Source organism: Sylvia atricapilla, chromosome 8 (assembly GCF_009819655.1).
Source record: "Sylvia atricapilla isolate bSylAtr1 chromosome 8, bSylAtr1.pri, whole genome shotgun sequence".
Taxonomy (NCBI): Eukaryota; Metazoa; Chordata; class Aves; order Passeriformes; family Sylviidae; genus Sylvia; species Sylvia atricapilla.
Genome location: NC_089147.1, coordinates 155,887 through 181,163, shown reverse-complemented (window position 1 = coordinate 181,163; position 25,277 = coordinate 155,887). Strand labels below are relative to the sequence as shown.

Genomic DNA, 25,277 nt, shown 5'->3' with positions numbered 1-25,277 from the left:
CCGTTCATGTGTAGGGACCTGCGGGACCCCCGCCCTCCCGGCAGGAGCTGGCCCGGCGGGAGCGGGGGGAATCAGTCACAGCGAGCGGGGCCAGGCCCCGGTGTGGCTCCGAGGGGACAGGGCCGGGGCCCGTTCCGCAGCAGAACCGCGCCCGTGTGGGGCTCGGTGGGCGATGGCGCCCGGAGAGGGCGAGCCCCGGGCCCGGGCGCGGCGCTCCTGCTGCGGGGAGCCGGGACGCGGCCGCTCGGCCCCGCGCTGCGGGAGCTGGATGCAGAACGGGGACCTGCCGTGCCGGAGGCGCTTGGGCCCGCAGCGGCCGCTGGCTGCTAGGCGGGGACAGCAGGAGCGCCCGTGGTGCAGCCGCTGCCTTTGCTCGGGTTGCGAAGCCATGGCAGAGACACGGGGAAAAGAGACGCTCTCGTTCCTTTGGGGACAGGAGAAAAAAAAAAAAAAAAAAAAAAAAAAAAAAAAAAAAAAAAAAAAAAAAAAAAAACAAGCGGGAAAAAATCATCTTAACAAGGCGGGCGGCTCGCACCCGCCCGGACTCGCGTGTGCCAAGGGCAGCCATGCGGAGTGTCAGGCGCCTGGGAGCGCCTTGGCGGCCGCGGAACCACACGGCGCCCGCAGGTGCCCGCAGGTGCGGGCCGAAGCCCGGCCCAGGGGCCCGGCAGGAAGGCGCGGGGAGGTGCTGGAGCTCGCAGGCCGCCGCCGCGGATCTCCACAACTTCGGTCCCGGGTTTTTACAGCGGCCGGTGCTCAGGCAGCGCAGTGGGATGTGTCGCGGACCCCATCACCCGCCCGGAGCCGACGAAACGCCGCACGGGCGGTTCGGGCCGCACGTTCGGCCCCGAGCCTGCCTCCTCCGGGGCTGTCAGGCAGTCCCACGGCGCAGTGAGCGCTGCCGCCGCCGGGCCGTAGGGGCCGGGGCTCTCCCGGCTCTGCCCGCCGGGGCCCGGGCGCGGGGCTCCGTCTCCCTCGCGGAGCAGCATCGAGCACCCCGCAGAAGCGCTGCTGTGCCCGGCCCCGGCACAGAAATGCGGGAAGAAACTCGCTAAAGGAGAAGGTTGTTAAATAATTTATTGATTTATACAAAGTCTTTCCAACACGTGTGGAGACATTCTAATGTAAAATCAAGTGTCCATTTTCCTCTCGTGCTTTTTTGGGGCATTGGTTTGGTTTTTTTGGTATTATTAAGCATAAAATCCAGAGGCAGGAGAAATGAAACTGCCAAAACACTGAGGGACAGAGTGAAAGAAAACTGCCGTTTTTACACTAGAAATATACATCACAAAAATCTGAAATTTACTATATACAAAGTGGCTGAGCTCAGACTTGGGACCCATAGAAAACGTAACAAAACCTGATTGTTAGGAGCAGGAAATTAACAGGAAGGCTAAAGGAAAGAGCGGGAAAACTCAAGGGGACACAAAACCCAAAAAGTTGAAAAAATTTCTCTGAAATTTACACCGATGAGAAAGAAAATAAATTCATAACTTATTCTGTAAAAAATATATACATTTCACATACATCTTAGGCTGTACAACACACCACGTCAAACACCCAGTTACACTCACCCCCGCCGCGGGTGTCGGCCCCACACCCTCACAACGTATCTGAGCTGGTGCTGCAGGGGCTGACGAGGGACAGGTTCGTGGATTTGTGCTTTTTCAATAGCCTCGTGATTTTTTCATCGTCTGAGTTGGGGTCCAGGGGCTTGTTGTATTCGTCATCGTCCTCATTGTCCGAGCTCTCCTTCAGCTTCTCCGTCTCCGAGTCGTGCTTCTTCTTTGCGGAGGCCATCTCTGCCGCGTGTCTCTTCCGCCACTTGGTCCGTCTGTTCTGGAACCAGACCTGGGCACCGGCCCCGGGCACGGCTCAGCCACGGCCTCGGGCCCGCCGCCGCCGCCGTCCCACCCGCGGGGCACCGGGCAGAGCCTCGGGCGGCTCCCGGGAAGGGGCCGCACCGCTGGAAACACCTGCCCGGCTCTGCGGGGCTGCGCGGCCATTAAATGAGCAGCTTCCCGGAACAGTACTTAGGAAACAAAATACACTGGCCAGAAAAATAATTATTTTTGGCTTATGGTGCATCCCAACGTTCAGACGGACCTGCAGGCTTTGCTAAAAAATTTGCGGGGTTACACAAGGTAAAGTTGTGCCAGAGGACACGATCCGGGTGGAAAAGTGACCCTTTAAAAACAATTACTTGCGGGGGGCTTTTTGTCGTTGTTGTGATGGGGGTTTATATTAAATATAATATGTTTGCTTATTTTTAATCGTTTGTAGCACAGAGAGCTCTAAGCACAAAATAGGTAGAAATTAGCCTAAAATCTATCGAATATCGAAATGTAACTTAAATTTTAACTGACTCTAAAAATAAAAAAAAAAAATCCCTGCATAATTGTGCAGTGTTCATGGCTGTAGTAATTACCGACAGGGCCGAGAGCGGCCGCGGCAAGGGCGCGGGAGAGGCGCGAGCCGCAGGACGGACCTACCTTCACCTGGCTCTCAGTCATCCCCAGGGAATAGGCGAGCCGGGCGCGCTCCGGTCCTGCCAAGTATTTCGTCTGTTCGAAGGTTTTCTCTAATGCGAATATCTGCTGCCCAGAGAAAGTCGGTCGAGAGTGTTTCTTCTTGCCGTCCTTGTCCAAAACCATCCCCGCCTGAGCTGGAAGCGGAGAAAGAGCTGCGTCAGGGATGAACCGTGCACTGCCCCCGGCCCGTAGCCGGGCCCCGCCAGGCGCTGCGGAGCCGGTTCCAGTGTCCGCCGGCTCTAAAGCAGGGCTCGCTCCGGGACAGAGCCGGTGCCGTGAGGACCCAGCCACCCGCCCCGGGCCTTCCTGCCGCCCGCCCCGTCCACCGCGCTCGTCCGCCGGGTTGGGCCGGCCCCGGCTCCGGAGCCCAGGCCGCCTGCTCCCCGCGCCCTGCAAGAACCGGCCGCACTTACCGGGACAGGCGAGCCGGGGATCTCTCCAGGGAGAGCCCTGCACCACTCCTGGCCAGAAAATGGGCGGCCGTCCCGGCAGCTCCGCCAGAGGCTTCGGGTAGCGGGAGACGGCGGCAGGGCTGAAGTACATCCCGGCCGAGGCCGCCAGCCCGTTGATGCGGGGCAGCCCGCCAAGCAGGTTGCTGGCACTGCCCACGGGCCGCCCCAGGATGTCGCTTATTCCGTGCGGTGTCCCTAAGGGGAGCTGCGTGTTGAGTCCGCCCAGGGCCGGCGCCTTGAAACCGGAGGGGTTCTGCAGGGCGTAAGGGAACAGGGAGGTCTTCATCTCGGCCATGTTGTGCAGCGCGGCTAGCGGCGCACTGCTAAGGACGAATGCGCTCTGCCGATTAGCATCCATCTGTCCCACCGCTAACATCTGCGGGCATCAGCGAGCCGTGGGTGCTTCCCAACCGCGCCGCGGCCGCTCCGCTGGGGACCCTCGCCGGGAGCGCGGCCGCGGGCGGGACGGGCTCCTCGCCGCTCGCGGGATCTCAGCGACAGCAAGCTCCGAAGTTTGCTGGGAACGGGAAAAATCCCGGCGCTTGCCCGGGATTACTTGCTCCCGCGGCGCGCACCTCCAAAGTCCAGGCCGAAGAGCGGCGAAAGCCGAGCAGGGGCGGCGCGCCGAAACAACGGACCGAGAGTCCCGGGAGAAAGAGCCCCCACCGGCGGCGCGTCCCAGCGGACTACGGGCGACGCGCTCCCCGCGCGATCCGGCGGGAGGGGGATGCGGGACCCGCAGCTCCGCGCGTCGCCCCGGCCGCGTGTCCGGCGGCGGCGGGGACGCTCCGCGCCGCGCCCCGCGCGCAGATAACCGCGCGGGCACCTGCGCGCCCCGCGCCCATTGGGCGGCGACCGCCCCGCGCCGCCAACAGCGCCCAATCGGCGGGCGGCGCGCGCCTCCACCCCGATACGTCACGGCCGGGCCGAGCCGTGGGAGCGCGCGGGACTGCACGTGGCCGCGCCGCGCCCGACGGGACCCGCGGACCCACGGACCCACCCTCGGCCCCGGCCCCGGGCCCGCCCCGCTCTGCCCCGCCCCGCCCGCAGCCCGGACCCGGACCCGCCCCGCTCTGCTCCGCCCCGCCCGCAGCCCGGCCCCGGCCCCGGCCCCGGCCCCGGCCCCGGCCCCGGGCCCGCCCGCAGCCCAGCCCCGCTCTGCCCCGCTCTGCCCCGCCCGCAGCCCGGCCCCGGCCCCAGCCCCGCCCGCAGCCCGGCCCCTCCGGGAGCCCTGCTCCGCTCTGCCCCGCCCGCAGCCCAGCCCCGCTCTGCCCCGCTCTGCCCCGCCCGCAGCCCAGCCCCGGCCCCGGCCCCGGGCCCGCCCGCAGCCCGGCCCCTCCGGGAGCCCTGCTCCGCTCTGCCCCGCCCGCAGCCCGGCCCCGCTGTGTCCCGCCGGCCGCCCGCTCCCACATCGGCAGGCGGCGGCGCCCTCTCACTCGCCGCCTCGGGCCGCTCCCGGCGGGCGGGGACCCGGCGCAGAGACCGCCGGCGCCTCGTCGCGCAGCCGGGCAGTGGCCGCGGGGCCGCGGCGGTGCGCTGGCTCGGGGCACTGGGCGGTAATGCCCGCCCCGATGGCTGCTCTCTCGGGTAATCGGCTCCGTCTTCAGCTGCGCAGCGGCCCTTCCCTCCCGTTAGACCCCAGCGTTTTTAAAGCTGTTGTAAAAAATTATCTTACGCCCTGGAAATAACTGTTTAGCTCAACTTTGTTGCCCATCCTGAAACCCACTGGCCTCGCAGAGGCCTGCTTGCCTTCTTCCTTCATTCCTTTCCTTCCTTCCTCCCCACGGAGGGGTATAGCCCCTGGTCTTTAAAGGGAGAAAAACTGCTGTTGCATCACGGGGAACCAAGCTCGTTCGAATAAATGAAATTACCTGAGATAGTCCTAACCGAAAACATAATTAATTGTCCAGAAAAGAAGAATTCGGATTTGAAGCTTATACAGAAAAGAATTCCGGAAACTGGTTTTCCAGCATGTTTTCCGCCTTCAAACAGACCTCTCCTATGGGTTTGATACCTTGTTATCCAAGGAAAACATTAACCGCAACATGCGAGCAACTAAACATTTTCAAAGTGTTCAATAGAGTAAATACGAATCGACTTGATCATATCAACAATTAAAAGCGTGGTCCTTTGGTTGTGGTTATGTCTGTCGTCAGAATCGTTTGCAGGTGAACAGAGTTTCGTTTAATCTGTAACAAGACCGTAATGTCAATGTAGGTTTGGGAAGTAATTATTCGGGCTTGTCCATGCTCTTTGTTTTCAGTCGCTGGAGTTATGGAATGTAACAGTCCGTGCGTCTTGTTTTGGGCATCTTTATAAAAATCTTTACCTACAAACGCGACATGAAAAACGACTCCGCGCTAAAGAAGATTTAATAAACGACTTCATTGCTTTTCCCTCTTTCTACTGCAAACATCAGCAGCGGAGGGAGCAGTCACGGTGTATTTCTCCTCTCTGAGAGGAGATCAGCTGTGTGCAGGCTCGTTTCGGCGCCGCCTGCGTGCGCTGGGAAGGGGCTGGCAATGCCACCTGCTCCCTCCGCCTCCGGCGCGGCCCCGGCTCCCGGCGGCGATGGAGGCTGCTGCAGGTGGCCGCAGAGGGGGCTGATCGGCCCTCCCGCAGAGTCGTGGTTTCCGCCAGGGCTCGGAGAGCACCCGTCCCGGGCAGGCAGGTGCCGGCCCGCGGCCACCCCCCGGCTCGGCTCGGTCTCTGCCAGCCCGTGCCTCTCCGGGGCGCGGACGGCCGGGTTTGGCCGCGTCCCGCCCGTCTGCCCGCCCCAGCGCGGGGCTGGGGGCCAGCAGCGCCTCTGCTCGTCGAGCCCGCAGATCTTGAGACTCTGAATGCCGACCCCGCGGCGCTGACCGGCTCGGTTCAGCTCGGCTAACGAGAGGGACGCCTCCCGCCCCGCCCGGCCGGGGCCGGTGCTGACCCGGCCATGGACAGCCGCTGACCGAGGACCGGCCCCGCCGGGACGCCGCTTTCTCGGCGGAACCGATGGAGCAAGGTAAGCGCGCGGCCTCCGCCATCCACGCTGCGGCGGGGCGAAACCGACCCCCGTCCGCCCTGGACGGGGCAGCCCGCCGCTGGGCTGCCGTGCCGCCGGTGGCGGAGGGACGCGGCGGAGCGCAGTGTCCTCCCCGTGCGCCTGCTGTCTGCTCCCCCGGGACATGGCAGAGTGTCCGTGTCCGTGTCCGTGCCCGTGTCCCGCCGCCCCGCTCCCGCGCGGCTTCAGCCGCAGCCACGAGCGCGCAGAACTCGACGCGCGTCGCCCCTGGCGGCCTCCGGACCGCGGCGGCCGGTGGCTCTGCGTGGGGCCGCTACCTCGGGACCCTCGCCCTTGGGCACAGCCAAAGCCTCCCGCTCCGTCTAAAGCCAGCCTTGGAGTCCGGTTGGCAGTTCGTCTATTATCAGTGACACTCGTTGCACATTAGTGATGCGTTTGTCCATTTCACCGACTTTCCTGAAATCTCATACCCTCGTTTTTCCGCGTGGAAACATGTGGAGTTTATCTCTGTAGACCTCGTGGTGTGATAAATCTACTTTTGCGTCTGTTCTTCCTATGAGGTGTGGCACCGAAAGAGGACACAAGGCAGGCATCGCCGGGTGTCTCCGGGTCCCCGCCCCGGGGCTGCCCGCGAATCCCCTTTCCGCCCCGGCTCCCTCTCCCCGATGCTGTTGGGTCCCAGGCGCTGCCCGGCTGCTCCGGGGCCAAGGGCTCCCCTAGCCCGTCAGCAAACCCCGTTCCGGGCGCAAAGCTCGTTCCCCTCGGAGCCGTCGCAGTGGCCGGGCGGACCTCGGGGAGACTCCCTGGCCCCGGCCCGGCCATCGGACTGCTCGCCCCCGGGCTCGGCGCAGCGCCCGCGATCGCGCCCGGCAGCGTCCCGCGGCGGAGAGGCGGTCTCGGTAAAATGACTCGAGGATTCCGTCCCGAAGAGTCAGCGGCTCGGCGGCTGCCGGAGCGCTCGCTGTCTCCGGTGCTCCCTGTGGCCGAGCGGGAGTTACCGATGGAGAGTTACCCGAGCGGATATAAACCAGCTCGAGGCGTTCGTGACGGCCAGTGCGGCCGCTTTCCCGGGTAGTTGGGCAGCGCCGCAGAGCGTCCCGTCGGGCGGACACGCCACCGGCACCGTGCGTGTCGCCGCTCTCGGACCGCTCGTTTCGGCGGAGGAGAACGGGGCCGGGCCGCGGGCAGCGCGGTCACCGGGCCGGGCCCGCCGCGCCCCCTGGCGGCCCCGCCCGCCGGGCCGGTACAGCGAGCCGCGTACAGCGAGCCGCGGACACCGAGCCGCGTACAGCGAGCCGCGTACAGCGAGCCGCGGACACCGAGCCGCGTACAGCGAGCCGCGTACAGCGAGCCGCGGACACCGACCGTCCCGCCGCCGGCCCGGCCTCGTTCCCCCGCCGGGCCCGGTCTCGTTCCCCCGCCGGGCCCGGTCTCGTTCCCCCGCGGGTCCCGGTCTCATTCCCCCCCCGGTCCCGGCCTCGTTCCCCCCCCGGTCCCGGCCTCGTTCCCCCGCCGGTCCCGGCCTCGTTCCCCCGCCGGGCCCCTTCTCCTTCCCCCGCCGGGCCCGGTCTCGTTCCCCCGCCGGGCCCCTTCTCGTTCCCCCGCCGGTCCCGGCCTCGTTCCCCTGCCAGGCCCGGTCTCGTTCCCCCGCCGGTCCCGGTCTCGTTCCCCCGCCGGCCCGGTCTCGTTCCCCCGCCGGGCCCGGCCTCGTTCCCCCGCCGGGCCCCTTCTCCTTCCCCCGCCGGGCCCGGTCTCGTTCCCCCGCCGGGCCCCTTCTCGTTCCCCCGCCGGTCCCGGCCTCGTTCCCCTGCCAGGCCCGGTCTCGTTCCCCCGCCGGTCCCGGTCTCGTTCCCCCGCCGGCCCGGTCTCGTTCCCCCGCCGGGCCCGGCCTCGTTCCCCCGCCGGGCCCGGCCTCGTTCCCCCGCCGGGCCCGGCCTCGTTCCCCTGCCAGGCCCGGTCTCGTTCCCCCGCCGGTCCCGGTCTCGTTCCCCCGCCAGGCCCGGTCTCGTTCCCCCGCCGGTCCCGGCCTCGTTCCCCTGCCAGGCCCGGTCTCGTTCCCCCGCCGGTCCCGGTCTCGTTCCCCCGCCGGGCCCGGTCTCGTTCCCCCGCCGGTCCCGCTGCCGCCCCTTCTCTCCACGCCGGAGGTGCTGGCGGCGGTGAGACGGCCCGCGGTGCCCGGACGGCCAGTGGCGCGGGGGCCCGGCGCTGTCGGTGGCAGTCCCCGAGCGGTGACACTCCCGCACCGGTGACACTCCCGCTCCGGGCCGTGCGGGACACGCGGCACCCGCCGGGCAGGACAAAGCGCCGATACCGACCGTGGGAAATGAGCGATCGTTTTACTTTGCCCCTGGCATCGGTGACATTTCTTACAAAGGACATAGGAACAAAACTGGTATCGGTAGCATCAAATTCGTCTCGGCCTTACGCATTCCAGCATACGAAAAGAGTGGTATTGCAGTACGTGAACCAGAATTATATTCTACAGTACAAATAACTTCAGACAAGTTTTGTTTAACCTGCTGATACTTTCTTTGTTATGCATACAAAGTACCTTTTCTGGTAGCTTCTGTGCAGTTGAAAATGTCTGAGAGGTTGTGAACTAGAAGAAAATAAGAAAATAAGAAACTAAGAATACTCTTCATCCCCCATTGTATTATACATTATTCCAAAATACAGCTGTAAAGTCCATGTAAAAAACCGAATGACTGAGGAAGTGGGAGCTCAGAGCAGTTTTATTTTCCTGAGTTGTTCTGAGGCTGATGGAGGAGCGAGGGAAATTATACTGTTGCAAGGAGTTAAGCAGAGCAATAGCGATGAGAGAGCAGGAAAATCCATGTCCTGGCCCTGTGATGATGCTATTTGCATGTGTTCCTGACAGTGTGGATGCTGCTTCTTCACAGCATCCTTAAAGGGGATCCCTGTGTTTAAAAATGAGGGGCGTTTTTGCCTAACAATGTAGTCACAAGAAAACGAAGTCATTTTAGACTAGATGATCTCTGTTGAAACGTCTTCACAGGATGATGTATGTTCTGGGAAAGGCCATATTTAATATTTTCCATTATGATCCTTGGCACAAAAGGTAGGAATCTGCTAATGGCACAGAGCTCCGAGTCTTCATAGTCTAGAGCAGCAACAAGCAAAACTGGGTGACCTTGAGAACAGTGTGACAGAAATGTGAAGAAATGTAAAAATTCTAGTTATAACTGATGTCTTCCTGGGAAGCTGGTTAACTTCAGCTACCAAGCACATAGATGAAACCGCTTTTTAGTGCTTTCTGGAAAGAACAACAACAACAAAAAAGGCTCAGTATGTGTTGCAATCTTGTGACTGTAAGGTTTTAATCTTATTATTGGGGTGGAGGGAATATAAATTTTTATTTATATATAAATCCTTTTAAAAGAACTTAGTCCTGCTGAAGATCAGAGTGAGATTTTAAATGTATCATGAGGACATTTGCAGTACCTGTGTGAATTGGTCTGCTTTGGATTTTAAGCCACAAGTTTTTGAAGCTCTGGAAACCATGAATTAGGTTTAAGGAAAGTTTCTGACGTTAGCATCACCGATCATTACTGTAAATATTGACAGAAAATAGCATGGACATAATTTTATACATATTTTAGAGCGAGAAATGAAACAGTATTTTTGCAGGTGAAACTTCTGAGGGATTTAATATAATCAGTTATTAGCATGAGTTTTGTTCTCTCTGTTGTGTGTCTTGACAGGCACTCTTAACAAGGATATGGTGGGCAAGGTGAGGGTGTCCTTTTCGAAATGAAGGGCTTTTCCTACCCTAGTCCATCTAGAGTCAGTTTACAGTGGACTGAATTGTCGGTGCAGCTTCCAGCAGATCACTGCTATTGCTGAGATTCCCAGGACTTGGAGGTTTTTTTCCCTCTGCACGGGGAACCCCTGGTTTCTGTGTTCCTTTTCTTCTGCCAATGGCTTAGATGAAGTTAGTACTCAGAGCACTGAGCTTTTAGATCATGTCACACTTAGTGTCCACCCTCCACCCCTCTCCCACTTCCCTTGTTCCTCCAATGCTGTTCTTTTCCTGCTTGTCTCCCCTCTAATAGTTTATCCTTTTAATAAGAGATGGCTACAAATTATTCTTTCTAAGTGAGATAAGCCCTTGTGAGCTCTATTTTATCTAACCAAGACTGGGAAGTCATTTGCCCTTATTTGTATTAAACAGATGTATATACTTTACCGCAAGTCATTAGTGCTCTAAAGAGATTGCCTTCCTACTGATAGCCTGCATGGGGGAACTCAGGAGTAAGCTGCCAATAAATAAAGAGTGTGCTTACAAGCACTATCGATTCTCTCTGAGCCACAGAGGATTGTTTTGTTAGTAAAACTCTTCCTGAATGTGTAAGTGAGGATAAGAAAAAAGAGAAGGGTTATTGGAAGCAGAGAGGACTGGGGTATGACTTGTGGTGAGAACCCTGCACTGCTTTGCTTTGAGGGTACAGTTTGTAAAGACAGATGTGACAGCAGTTTTTCTGGCTATCCTCAGAAATCCTAAAGGCAATCTTTACAAAACTGAAGGATTAACATGGCATTTCATATGGCACAGGATTTCAGAGTGATCAGAGATTTCCCCAAATCATCCTGAAAGAAAATGAAAGTACCATTTGCATAGGAAATTAAAGACTGGTGAGATTCAAATTCCTTTTGTCTTGTCTGGGTTTTGCAGCAGTTTGAAAATGCTTTTCTGGGGAATATTTCAACATTTCTGTTAGGAGCCAGTTGAGGAGCAGGTAAGAAGAGGAGCAGGGTGGTTCTGAGCTGAAGGACAGCAGAGTCCATTTAATGGGAATTGGAAAAATAGTGGATTACCAAAGTCTGTGATGCTTGTGCTGTCTTGTGTGTTTCTTCCATATTCACACAGCTTGCTGAAAAAAAGTATTATTTACAGAGCTGTTTTCCAAGAAGGACAATAGGACAGAACTGGATGGAAAGCTCCAGTGCAGTTCTCTGTGAAACCATGAACAGTGGCAGGATTCCCATCATCTTCAGTGCACATATTCCATGATGTAATTCATATCTGTGAGCTGACAGGCTATTCCTTTAAGAGTATCTTGAAAGAATAACAAATTACAGTATTACTCCAGCTTTGACAAATCTTTTAATTTTGGTAAGTTAGAAGATTCTCTTGGTGATGAGCTGATCTTTCTCACATTTTTTTGAAGAAGACATAAAACAGTGATAAATGATGGGCATGCATCAACCATTTAGTTATGCAAGACACAATATTGGAATTACCCTGACTGTGGAGTGGTAAATCAGCTAAATAATATCCTTTTTATATTGTTACTCTTAGAAAAAAAAACTCCAATTATTGGACTGATGCACATGAAAGATATCCTACTCAGGAAGCTGATTTCTTCAGACTAAAATGACAGCATGAATTCAAAAAAATTCAGGTTATTGGAAATGCATCATGTACTGCTTTCTTTATGCAGTTTTCCTCGTCATTAAGACCTACTACATGTGAATGTATCTAGGAAATTGTACAGTATCTGTGGGGGATTTGGTTGGTTGGTTGATTGACTGTGGTTTGGACTTCATTTGGTTTGGTTTTTTTACCACCTACTTCATGTTTTGGTCCAAAAAGCACTTACAAAATTCATTACATCTTCTGCCCTTAGGTTTTATCTTCTTTTTTAGATCCCTTTCCTTCTATTATTTTTTGTTCCTACATTTAGTGATGGTGTTATTTAAGGGTGTGCTTTTTTGAGATTTTTTACATGTATTCCACAGTATTTAAAAATAAAAGAATGCTTTTTAAAAATCAGAAGTTGTGAGAACACTCAAGAAAAGAACCTTTCTTGGGAAAAAAACTGTTTTACGTTGTGATTTGCCTTCCATATTCACCCAGTCTGCTGAAATTAGTATTATTTAGAGCTGTCTTTCTAGGGAAGACAATAGGACAGAATTGAGGTTACACCACCTGAGGGCACTGTAATACTATTTACTTTAATTTTCAGACGAAATACAAAAGGGTAATGTTTGAAATGGTCCCCATTTTTCTTCTTCTTATGATTACTATCAGCTTCTAGAACAAGCATATCACTGACATGAATCAATGTCATTAATAAAGAAAAGGCGTGTTGTTGAAGGCAGGTATCTTGGAAAGAAGGCCATCCTTTTCTCCTGTCACTACCATTTTTTCCTACAGTCATCCTGTAAAATGACTGGGATTTTAAATACAGCACTGTCATTACTTTAAATGATGTGTTACTAGTGTGGCAGTGATTGCTGTATAAAGTCATGGAATTGTTTAGGTTGGAAAAGTCCTCCAAGATGAGGGAGTGCAAGTGCTAACCAAGCACCTCTGCATTCTCCCCTGGACTGTACTCCTGGGCTGCAGTTCTGGCTGTTTGCATTTGCTGCCTCTTGTCTGTGTGCAGAAAAGTGCCGAGCTGATGTAAAACACCCAGTGAGTGTGCAGGGTCCATGGACTTATTCTGCTTATTCTACTTTGCTAGGATCAGAGTCACCCACTGCTTTGGGCTGGAACAGAGCCTAAAGAACATCCAGTTCTAGTGGGAGGCAGTGCCATGGGCAGGGCACCTTCCACTAGCCCAGGTTTTTTGGAGAATATAAAAAATTGAGAAACAGGAGCAGTAAAAATCTCCCTATGTGGATGTTCCTGATGTGGCTTGTTTTTTCTCTCCTGCCAGGTTTACGTTCCCTCTCAGTGCTTTCTGCCCTGCCATCTCTCTCCTTGCTTTATTCTTTACTGTTTTTCTGTCTGCTCTCTAGTAATCTGATTTCACCCTCTCATTATTTTCCCCCCAGCACAGGAAGAGGATCTCCAAGTATAGTTCCAATAAGAAGGGTTCTGTGCAGTTCAGGAGCTCCTCTGCAGGAAAACATGCTTCTGGAAGTTGCAGCCTTTGGCACTTGTCACTCCTCCCGTCTTACGAGGAAGTGGCTGGACTCCCCACAGTGTGTATTCACTTGAAATCACATCCTGGAGCCTTTTTGTTCTCTTTATACAACACGAAACACAGTGAAACCTTCATGTCAGAAACTAGATAGTATTTATAATCTTGTTAGAATAGTAACCGAGCTCGTTTCCACCAGAAAAATGCCTCAAAAACGTCTGTCCATTTTCAGTTTGGTCATTTCAGCAATCCAGGAGTGCATTCAGGAGTAGTGCTAGAGATAAAACATTCTGCAGTGACCAATTCAACTGACATAAATAATACTTTTAATTTCTATATGCTCATTGGATTAACAAGAGAATGAAACTGTTTCTTTTGCAGTTAAGGACAGAATTAGATGAGCTCAACTGTGTTTTGCAAACCAGGATTTCTTAGAACACATAATGGAAAACAGAAAGTTGTGTCAGAGAAAGTAGTTTAAAATACACTGAACTAGCTCACTGAAAAATTATCCCATATTAAAGAAAAATGAAAGTAAAAAAGGGATTTCAAAAGCTTCATTTAAAGACAACTCTACCTTTAAAAGGCATGGTATGAACCCTGTGTTGGGGACAGGAATAGATGTGTAGTTATTTAAGAGATCTTAGCTCTTCCAATCAAACAGAAAAAGACAAGAATATCCTCTGTAACTAATCTTGCTGGTTTGTATGTCTTGTCTTTATAGATAGTTAAGTATCTTGAAGCAGTGAGACAAGATTAATCGCTTGCAGAAACTTTCCTTTCTTGAAATCAGTCTAATACATTATTTTGATACATTAAGGTCATCAATATGAAATATATGTAGTTTACATTCCTGAAATGTGACCAGGAAGTTAGTCTTTGCTCTAGTGAGAGACTGAATTACTTTGGAGAGGATATGTGCTCTGTTTCATAGCAAGCGTTTACTGAATGAAGTGGATGTTTAGGCAGTTTTATTTCGAGCAGGTTTTTTAATCTGTGGTATCAGCAAACCCTTCCCAGTGATATTCTATCAGCATGGAATGTATGTTTTTTCCATATGTACACTCTGTATGTAAAATCATGAGGCTTAACTTCACTTTCACACATTCTAATGTGCACTTTGTATCCTCTCACATGCCCAGTCACCAATACCCTTTTTTTTCCTTACTGGCATTAATTTTTGCTCATTTGACATCCAATTTGCCAAATGAATTATGATAGTAATCCTTTCTTCTGTGCTGTTGCTTCACTTTATTCCACACTATATATTCAGGTTTTCTGGGGTCATTCTTCTCCCCTACTGCCCCTTGTTTTGATAATGAAAGATAAGATTTATTTATACTGATTAAAATAATTCTGAATGGTTTTACATTCATTTTAGCTCAGATAAACTGAATTGCAAAAATTAAATGCACCTTGTAACCACTTATGCGGAACATAAGGACTTTTTAATTGTTGATGATATAGATAAACTCCATGTGAACTTAAATTGGAATGAGTAAAATTACTAACAAAATCTGTCACTGGAACAGGGGCTAGAAGACTAAGAAGAACTACTTACAAGATCTCACAGAAAGAAGGGTTCAAAAGGACCTTCCCAAAGAGAGAAAGCATGTGGAAAGGTATTATAGTTGTTTCTTTCCAAACACAAACATTTAGAAAATGTCTACTTCAATAGGAAAGATAATTAGAATGGCAAATTAGACATCTGTAAATGTGAAGAAGACAGAAAACATAATGCAATTTGAAGATGAAACCCTTTATTTCTGTAAAGACAATATTTCTCGAGGTACATACATGGTTATTGCCCACAGGACAGGCAGGCAGAAGGAGATGTGCACAGTGCTTGCCTGTTAGTGCCGCTCATGCAGAGGAGGAAATGTCTTACTCGGGGGATGCACACCCAGCAGAACAGAGGGGAGAGCCCTGTGCTCTCAGAGGTTCCTCTTGCCAGGGGCTGGAACCTGCCCATCCACTCAGGCCAGCTCCTGGCAGTCCCATGATGGTGTTAGTGCCAGATCAGGTCAGGGAGAGCTGCTTGCTATCATTTATCCAGTTGCATAATGTGGTGAATTTTTTCCATGCATAAAGAAGCTTACTTTGTGCTGGATCTCGGTGTTACCCTGACTGTTCTGACTATTCTTTTAGAAGAATGTGCTTTTTGAATTTCCCTATGATTACAGAGGAGATTTATGTACTGGGGTGTAATACTTGTGGTAGAGAAGTCACCAAGATCAGGGCAGCTATCTTTGTGCACTGCCTTTCATTATGGCAAATTCCTGGTCAGTCCACCCTGCATCCTTGCCTGAGGAAGCCTTATTTCTCCCTCCACACCCTCTTCCTTTGCTTTTCTCTCCAAAGCACTGAGTAACAGAGGTGTTGTGGGATTTCACACACAGCATGTCTCAGGCAGTCTAAGTTTATCTGCAGGATTTCTGCCTACGCTCTGGGCAGTTTTTGCTGTTTGGAATCTGAAAGACTGTTTAACAAACTTCTATCTGCAGTTTCACAGTCCCTGGCTCTCCAGGCTGGTGACCAGCTGTGTGAACCTCTGGCAGCCCCTCCCCAGGCTGAATCCTTCTGGGGTGCTGCAGCTGCAGTGTTCTCACAGTGCAAGGAGAAGGTAGTGGCACTGATCCTTCTGTGTGTCCTTACCAGTTCACTTCAGCCCCTCTTTGCCCTGATTAATGGGATTCACTTTTAATGATAGAATTTAATGGCATTTGGATCAGTATTAGCCTTCATTTAATGAGCTGCAAGATATGCTAATTTTGTATTTAGCGCTGCAATAGATACCATTGTTAAAAAATTAACCCTAAACAATCTGAAGCACACAGGAACATATATCTGTGACATTTCTGCTAGGAATAAGAGAGCCATTGAACTGTGAATGATTGTTCTTTTTTCATGGAGCTTTGTGTATTATGAAGTGACATGTGGCTTGGTTTATACAAGACATAAAACTCTCTTAAAGTAGCATCTCAGAACATTTTATTTTCTTCTCATAAATTCTCAGCAGTAAATGTTCTATTTCAGTACAAATACAATAATAAAATTTATTAGGAAAAACCTAATTCAGATGGGCAAGAGTACATAAAAGTTGTTATGCCATCAGAAAAATCCAGTCACAGGCAATTATGAGCTCCATTGACACTGGAGGAACAAGGTATGTGGATGATAATTTCTAGTGCATCTCAAAAGGAAGTACTCTGGAAATATATCCATGTTCATTAAAGCACCTGCAAGTATATTCAGTCTGCAGAAATGGAACTTCTGTTCAGATCAGCCCTACTTGGGGAAACCATCTGCAGAGAGACTGAAAATAATTATTTATTGATAGGGCAGGAGAAATAGAAAATCCCCTTTGAAAAAATCAGTCTGAAATATGAAAAATTAAAGTGAGCGGAAAGAGATAGGAATGTTTTATGTAAGCTCTTGAATACTCTTAATAATATCCAAAATTGCTATTTAGAGCAGAAGCACATATTAAGTCATGTAGGATCAAGTCAGGGTCAGCTCTTGAAATCCATGTCTGCGATTAACTTTCACTAATATCTCAATTCTTACTATTCTGTTCAATTCCATCAGTTGAATCAGAGGCTGGGTGACACGTTTAAGCAACAAACTGACAAATTCTGCCAGCAAAAGGATGCAGCACATACAGTTCTTCGTGTCAGCAGTGTGCAGTTAAGTCTTTTCACCAGCTACCTGGGCTACAGGAGTTGTTTTGGATAAAGACAGATTCAGTTGTTTCTATGAAGCAAAAAACTTGGCTGTTTTTGTTTCTGTTGATGCTGAATTACAATTTTTAATATTGTAATTATATTTACTAGGCTTTCAGAACATTTTTCAATCACTGGCTGATCTAAGAAAGCAAGACTACTTCTCAGAAGCTGAGCTAAAATTAATGCATGTTGGGGCTAGAAATTAGCAGCAGAACTTCCCTAATTATGACGTGTATATAATGAGACCCCGTGTGTATTGCACATATTACTACAGCCAGATGTAGGTTATCTTTACATCAGTCATTATAAAAACCTCTGAACAAGTGAAATATTTAGAACATTTATTTTCATTTATTGATTATCTGAGATAGTCAGGTTGGTTAAGAAAAAAAAATAACTGCTTTGCAAAGAGACAGAGGGATCTAATCTTGTACAGCCAGAGGGAAGGAGTCCCTAGGTCTGGTTTTTGCTGCCTGCTGGCTCCAGATGTTGCTTTATCTGTTGATCTCTCAAGGTCTGTAGAGAAAAGTTCTTCCATGAAGAATTCCTTGGGAACCACCCGACGAGAAGGATCAGTATAATGTCAAACATCATATTGTTTTGGTTTCAACATTTACAGTCCCTTTTCCCAAATTTCTGTAACTCTCTGTCTCACCACAGACATCTCCCTCTCACCAGGTAGCTTTTCTTTCTTAAGTGCTAAAAGTGTGGGAGCATCCAAGCAAACATTTTTTCCCTGCTGGAGTTGGGCAGGGCTGAGGGTGTTTCAGCACTGCTGGCTGCTGCAGGAGGGACAAACCTGCAGCTTTACAGCTGGGTTCTACTGCAGATAAAGGCACAGCTGCAGTGTGAAAGAGGCTGTGGGCAGAGTGGGGCAGAAGTTGCTCTAAGAGATATTCTTGCTAATCCTTGTTCCCACTTTCACTCTGCAGCACTAAACTTTCCTCCAACTGAAATATTTTTTCCTCGGTTATTATTGGAGGGCAGAAGGAGGAGGAGTTTGTTCCCACTTTGGTTGGAGAGAGCAAACATCTCCTTTTAATCCTGAATCTTTTTTACAGACTTGAAACTCCAGTTTTATATGATATTTTCTTTTGTTACTGAAGGAAGGGATGAATGCATTCAGAGCATTTACAAATGGGTCGGTGTGGCCCAGTTCCTCTGCTCCTGCCAGATGGGATCCCTTCCGTCGTCCCTTGGACTCCATCCAGCCCTGGCAATTCAGGCTCCTGGCAGCAGTAATGTTGGTGGTGACCTCCCTGTCACTTGCTGAGAACCTGGCTGTAATCCTGGTAACTTTTAAGTTCAAGCAATTGAGACAACCTGTCAATTATATTGTAGTCAATTTGTCTGTGGCTGATTTCCTGGTCTCACTGACTGGTGGTACCATCAGCTTTTTAACAAATCTAAAAGGTTATTTTTTTATGGGATACTGGGCTTGCATATTGGAAGGATTTGCTGTCACATTTTTTGGTAAGCTTGATTTTGTTTGTAGTTTTATGTTCTTTTCCTTCAACTTCCTTCAATGTATTCTACTGTGGTCTCCTAAGACACTGACTTTGCATGCCTTTGAAGGGACTGGTGTTTTCCCATTACATACATTCTGTAGCGGAGAGTGGAAAATGTATCTCTGTATCCCTGTCACTTGAATGGCAGGTCTCATGGGTACTGATCAGTGAATATGTTCTATAGCATGAGGAACAGCTTGCCAATAGAATAGCAGTGTTGTGGGGCTTATGGCAAAAGAATTTCAGGAAAAAAAATCCTTACATGTATCTATATTCCATATTTGCATTTAGGTATGTGCAAATATAGATAAATAAGACAGAGAGAAAAAGAGTGAGTGGCTGCCCATAAACTGTGAAAAATCTCAGGGCACATCTTGTGTTCTCTATCCTTCAGGGGCTCTGAAGAGCAGGACACAGCTGTAACAGTCAGTCCACACACCTACACCTTTTTGTGATTTTTTTTTTCATGGCTTTTTTCACTTACTACAAAGAATATTAGAAGTACTCTAAGAGGAAAAATCCTCACCACACAGTACCCTGTGTAAATATACCTCTGCAGAATAAATGGTATATTAGTTTAAAATGGAGCATCTACTCACTTGAGACAGACACTGATTCCTGCATCCCTGTTTCTGAAGCTGCATAAAGACAGCCAGTAATGCTTGTTCCTGCTCTACATCACACACAGTGCTGATCTTCAGCCTGAAAAGGAGTCCCACAGCTGCTCTCTGCCTGTTCTAGCTTGACAGAGGGAACATCAGTGAGGGACAATGTTTCTTCATCAGTTTTTGGCATGTAAGCCATGTCCTAGGGAGAAAGATCAGGCTATTCTGAGATTTAGGTGTCCCACCAAGTAATACGTGCCTAAACTGATATTTTGATGTTGTGGGCAGCTCTCTGCAGGTTTGAGTTTTCTGACAGACTGAAATAATTTCTGGAAAGATAATATTTTGAAGATATTTTAGCTAATTAATTTGGATGCTACACATTATTTGCAGCTTTTCAGAGAAGAACTGAATGAAAAGTGTGAGTCCTAATCACTTGACTGGCCTGATAAGCTGCTTGGTTTTGTAGCCCTTATACTGTGGACTGGACAAACATAAAATTCTTATGCTCTTCATTAATATTTGAATAATGCACATAGACTGCCCATCCTTTCATAACTTATGTTGATAGAGAAGGTGTCTGATGTTGTGGGTAGTCAGAGAGTGTAGCTGGTTGCCCAGAGTGGTTGTGGAGTCTCCATCTCCAAAGATACTCACAGCCCAGCTGGACTGGGTCTGGAACAACCCGCTAGATGGACAGTGCCTGGGGGGGAATGGTGACCTCCAGGGATGTTTTTCAGAATAAACCATTCAGGGACTCTGTCATTTGGGATGGTGTTCCCCTTTCAGTGATGTAGCCCAGCTGGATGCTGTGCTCTCTTGCTGCAGGCATTGTGGCTCTCTGGTCTCTTGCTCTGCTGGCTCTGGAGCGGTACATTGTGATCTGCCGCCCGCTCAGAAACACGCGCTTGAGGGCCAAGCATGCAGCTCTAGGAATTGTCTTTGTGTGGAGTTTCTCCTTCGTCTGGACCATTCCGCCCGTGACTGGTTGGAGCAGTTACACCACCAGTAAGATTGGAACTACTTGTGAGCCCAACTGGTAAGGCCACCCTCACAGAGTATGGTAAAAAAAAATGAAACTTGCATCTTGAGATTCCTCAGGGCCAGGAATTTAAATGAAAGAGTTAAAGATTATGTAAATCTCTGAAAAACACCCCACAGATTTAAAGAAAGTTGTTATAAAACTGATGAAAATTTTCCATAATCGTTTCTAAAACAAAACTTTCTAAAGGGTGAAGCCTCTATCTCTAATGGAAATAATCACCTTAGACCTTATGTTTTTTGTCAAAGGACAAGGAGATAGATTTTTTCAGAAGACTGGACAAAGCTCTGAGCAAGCTGGTCTCATCCCACAGCTGGCTCTACCTGGAGCAGGAGGTTGGACTACGTGTCCCTTCTGACCTAAGCAGCCCTGCAGTTTTTTTGTACTGGCCATATAGAACTGGACCTATAGAACTGGACCTATAGTATTGTACCTATACTACTGGACCTATAGTACTGGACCTTTACTACTGGACCTTTACTACTGGACCTATAGAACTAGACCTACAGTACTGGACCTATAGTACTGGGCCTATAGAACTGGACCTATACTACTGGACCTATAGTATTGGACCTATAGTATTGGACCTATAGTACTGGACCTATAGTACTAGACCTACAGTACTGGACCTATAGTACTGGACCTATAGAACTGGACCTATACTACTGGACCTATAGTATTGGACCTATAGTATTGGACCTATAGTACTGGACCTATAGTACTAGACCTACAGTACTGGACCTATAGTACTGGACCTATAGAACTGGACCTATAGAACTGGACCTATACTACTGGACCTATAGTACTGGGCCTATAGAACTGTACCTATACTACTGGACCTACAGAACTGGACCTATACCACTGGACCTATACCACTGGACCTAGAGTTGTAGGATCCTGCCCTGGCCCCAGGCAGGGAGATGGCCCAGTGCTCCCATCTGGTGATACGAGTAGAACTGCAAAGGGGCATGTTATAATAAATGAATAAAAAACACTTGACAAAAACACTAGTGACATCTTTGCAAAGAAAGATTGCTATTTCAAGAAAAGAATAAGAACTCGTATTAGTAATACATGCCCAAGGTGTTTTGTATTTTATACAGGTACTCAGGAGCTTATGCTGACCGTACATACATTATTACATTCTTCACCACCTGCTTTATAGTACCCTTATTTGTGATTTTGGTATCCTATGGACAATTGATGCGGAAGCTAAAAAAGGTAAGAGTAAGTAAGTAAATTTTTAAAATGTGTATGCATACAGAGGTTTGGAATTACTGTGATTTTCTATAAAGATCAGACATAAGCAGATCAGGTTTGCAGGCAGCAAACACACTCAGTTACATCCCTTGTTATACAATTATCTTTACACACAGAAATTCACACCGTGGTTAGCAGTGATGTTTTAAAATGTGGACTTCACATCACTTATCAGTACATCTCATTAGTCAAACATCATACAGATTGAAAGAATGTCTACCTCATAAATAAACAGAATGACCCACTACTGCTTTATTCACAACTGTGCTTCAATTCAGTGACATTACATAAGACCCAAACCAGGCAAATTAGAACGCAGCTTAAAATTACTGCAGTTGTAAATTTCAAGTGCTGCCTACTACTTAGTAATAGTCTCAAAATAAGATGGAGTCCTTGTAAATAATGCAATGTTGTTTCATAAACAAAATATTAATAAGGAATATTAAAATGACTTGAGAAATGCTTTCGAATTTTCTTTAATGGTTGTGTTGACCTGGTCCAAAGGAAAAGCTGCAAAAAGTGACAAAGAAGACAATAGAACAGGAAAATTCCTATTTGGTACAGGATTTGGGGACAATATTTTGGGAAAATACTGATATTTCTATTTACCACAAAGCTCTGAAAAGCCAGTACCTGCAACATATTCTGTAAATCTATAATGAATTGCCATATTATTATATCTCACAACTAAATTCGTTTTCCAAAATCTGACTACAGTGAACAGAGAGAGATCCAGGTGCCAGAACTGGTGTCTGGAATTTCCCAACCCTCTCTCTGCAGGCATTTTGTCCCACACTCCTCACAGTGTAGGCTTGTTCCTGGGGGAAATGTCTGCCAGTGAACCCAGCTTCACAATGCCAATTGTAGCTTTCACTGAAACAACGAAGTTGATGAAAGAAATTAACTTTCAGGAAAATATCAAATTACTAGTATACACTAGAGGTAAATTATTATGGCAGTATTCCTGTGTTTGTAAGATAGAGCACCAGAATGTGTTTTTTTGTTAGTGTTGAAATAGAAAGGAAAAGCTGTATGTGAAAAAAACGGACCAGGCTGATACAAGACAAAGATGAGAGAGTTGGAACTGCAGTAAAGGAGATGGTGTCCTTTCCCAGGGGACTGCACTGCTGCTGGAAGGGAGGCTGGGCTGCTCTCTGTGTACGAGCAGTATACATGAAAAAATGCTGTAGAAATCTCATGTACTGGCAGGGAATATCTTCTCAGGGAATATCTTCTCAGGGAATATCTTCTCAGTATCAAACACAGCCTCGGTTAATGCCTGAGAACTTGCAGTTATTGTAACAATTCATCGTTATTGTTATGTTTATATTTGGTAAAAATTGTCACAAATTGCAGCTTTCTACAGAGATGGGGACATCGCCCTTCCTAGGAGGTACTTCTATACCTCTCTAAGTACTAAATACATTGAATTCTTTGAGTGCAGCTCAAAAGTTACTAGAGAAAGTGTCTCAGTAGAGTTCTAACATTACTGCAGGAAGTTAAAAGGCAATGTTATGCAAACAAATCTGGTTTTATTGCAAGACCTGGCATCAGGCTTTTCTGGAGCCATACAGAGTTATTAATTATTTCTCATGTAAAATAACATTTCATAACAGTGCCTTGTTTCACTAAGTCATCAGAAACCAAACCAAATCTTTCTGGGAAAGATGCTGTTTGACATCAGCTAGTCTCTGTAAAACTTCTGTGCCTCTTGCATGATCATTGAGGAAAAGAGGGAGAACATTCTTACTAAATGCACCAATCCCACTTAAATTCTGATAGTATCAGATGGCAAACGCTCTTCTGGAGAAGGCCATGAAGCACCACTGAGCCAGACAGACTTCCCTGGTGTGAATTTGGCCCTCGGTGAGGAGGCTGCAGAGCTCCAGCAGCCTGCTGCAGTAATACCCATGTGGACACCCAGCTGTCTGCCAAACTCCACGGAATAGAAAGAGCTTCAATTCAGCTCAATATCTGCTTATGACTCACCACAATGTCCTTCTTTTGCACTTTGACAATAAAAACACAAAGATACTTACGCAAAGGAAAACTGACTAGTAATTCATGTCTCTCAGCATGGTAATTCATGGTAATTCATGGTAATTCATGTCCCTCAGCAGTAACCTCACACCCATCCCCCTGTGCTGCCATACTTGGGAAGAGCAGGACTTTCCTTCTAGCATGGCAACGAGACAGCTCACTAAGGTCACTGGTTGTTTGTTTCCTAGAGACTTTTCTCTTTTCTTGAAAGGTGTCAGAGGCACAAGGCAGGCTGGGAACTACCAGGAGGCCTGAAAGACAAGTGACCAGAATGGTTGTTTTCATGATCATTGCCTTTCTCATCTGCTGGATGCCATATGCCACCTTTTCTATCCTGGTCACTGCCTATCCCTCCATTGAGCTGGATCCTTGTCTGGCAGCAATTCCAGCTTTCTTTTCCAAAACAGCTACCGTCTATAATCCAATCATTTATGTCTTTATGAACAAACAGGTACTGTATGCTCTCAGTGTCTATAACACACGTTTTGCTATTTTGTCTTACTTTATAATGAATTTTTTTCTACCTACCTATGTGTTAGCTAACAAGCATTACAATATCCAGCATTTAGAATGGAAAAATATTCTGGCTAGTGGAAGATAGTGTAAACCTCTGAGCATTATTGAAATATAAATGTTCATAATTATTTGGTTTAGATATTATAAAGGAAAATCAGCCCTTATGGAACATGAATTAGTTTCCTGTATGAAAATTATGTTCTTCAGACTGTCCCAGTATATTTCAATAATTCTTTAGGAATGCAACACCTAAGTAAGTTGATCTTGAGGTGGGGTGCATGTTTTTGAAGGTTGAATTTGTCTTGGGTAAATATGCAGGGGGTAGAAGTATTGCACATGCCCATCTAGCAGGGAGCTTTCTTATTTGGAATGGGGCAGAGGACTGGATGCAGAAAAAAAGAATTGACATGGGCATGAGCCTGAGTGCTGTGTGTCACAGTGGTAAGAGGCGTGATAATAAACACAGGCAGATTTCAGCAATGAATGCAGCAACAGAGTGATGGCATCAAGCACATACATTAAATAAAGAAAAATAGTTAAGTGACTGTTGAATAAGAAATGGTAACTTTATTTATTCAGTCCTGCAGAGAGAGCTCTTGCTTATTTCACATTCTGTGGATAGCACCCTGATCTCCCAAACCATGAAGATGTGTGGCACAGTTTACCCTGTCTGTGGATGTGAGCAACAAAACCCCATCTTTGACTAGCCAGGAATTTAGTATATGAAAGCATGAGTCTGGAGAAATGACCAATTATGTTCATTAGATATGATTAGCTAGAAGCAGAAAAGAAAAAATTGTTTTTTACATTGAGTTTTCAGAACATAGTTAATTTTTAGGTTTAGTGTCCTTCATGGTGGCATAGGCAAATATATTTTATGGGGTTATTTCTTTATATTCCCAACATATTAATGAAGGAATTCCCAAGACTTTTAGCTAATATGCAGATCGATTTATAGAACCGTTTTTAAATTTCTTATGTGTTTTGATTGATCTCCTGTTTTTTCAACTTTTTAGTTCAGGGAGTGTCTGATTCAAATGTTCAGTTGCAGTGCCATAGGGACTTGCAGAGGCCAACGTGAACATGACTTCAGAGAGAGCAGTGCTCACCCAGGGCAGAAGAGAGATGTCCCCCATGGCAGTTCACAGCACCATTTCTGAGAGGAAAACTGGAGATGAGCACAGAAGCAGACAATCTTTGGCTCTGTTGACAACTTCAGAAAACAAACTGTGTCCCATGTAGAGAGGGAGATAAGACCATTAATGCGATGCTACAGTGTATTTCATTGTCACAATGTTTCACTAATATAAAGATATGCTGTCACTGGGGACATCATGGTCCTGTGGACATCAGCTTTTGAGAGCACAGGCTCCTCAGTGTGTGCAAGAGCTTCTTGGCTCCATGGGTGCAGTCAGACACCCAGCGCTGAGTCTCCTCCTCCGCTGCATTCCTCTTCCCAATCCACAACCAACCTACAGCAGGTAGTGGCACCACACTGCTGTGTCCCTCTCCCTCCAATCCTGAAGTCCTGTTTCTGCAAGAGTCACATCCTCACTGCTTAAACGGGGCTGCTGATTCCAGAATAAATCACTAACTTGTTATTACACATCTGCTTTCAGAAGCAAGGACTATAACACCAATACTGCTTTTGCAAACAGTGAAAACTAATGGAAATTACCAGCTTTCCATGGCTGTATTCCATCT

The 25,277-nt window shown here is 48.6% G+C and overlaps 2 protein-coding genes across 3 annotated transcripts; one reads left to right on the top strand and one right to left on the bottom strand.

Annotated features, from left to right (window-relative positions):
- Window positions 1–1,059: 1,059 nt before the first annotated feature.
- Window positions 1,060–3,509, bottom strand: NKX6-2 (NK6 homeobox 2). 2 transcript variants are annotated; one of them, XM_066323372.1, is made up of 3 exons: window positions 2,945–3,509; window positions 2,493–2,665; window positions 1,060–1,851 (listed from the first exon to the last, which is right to left on the bottom strand). In XM_066323372.1, the coding sequence occupies exons 1-3, from the start codon at window positions 3,357–3,359 to the stop codon at window positions 1,603–1,605; spliced, it is 837 nt and encodes a 278-aa protein (XP_066179469.1). In that variant the 5' UTR covers window positions 3,360–3,509; the 3' UTR covers window positions 1,060–1,602. The 2 variants fall into 2 exon arrangements, with proteins under 2 accessions (XP_066179469.1, XP_066179468.1); XM_066323371.1 differs by having other exon boundaries at window positions 2,493–3,509.
- Window positions 3,510–17,714: 14,205 nt separating this feature from the next.
- Window positions 17,715–24,833, top strand: LOC136364482 (vertebrate ancient opsin-like). Its single transcript, XM_066324456.1, is given in 6 exon segments — window positions 17,715–18,075; window positions 19,544–19,754; window positions 20,861–20,978; window positions 23,269–23,508; window positions 24,590–24,637; window positions 24,639–24,833. Coding segments are annotated over 6 exon segments (1,155 nt in total). The 3' UTR covers window positions 24,816–24,833.
- The last annotated feature ends 444 nt before the right edge of the window (window positions 24,834–25,277 follow it).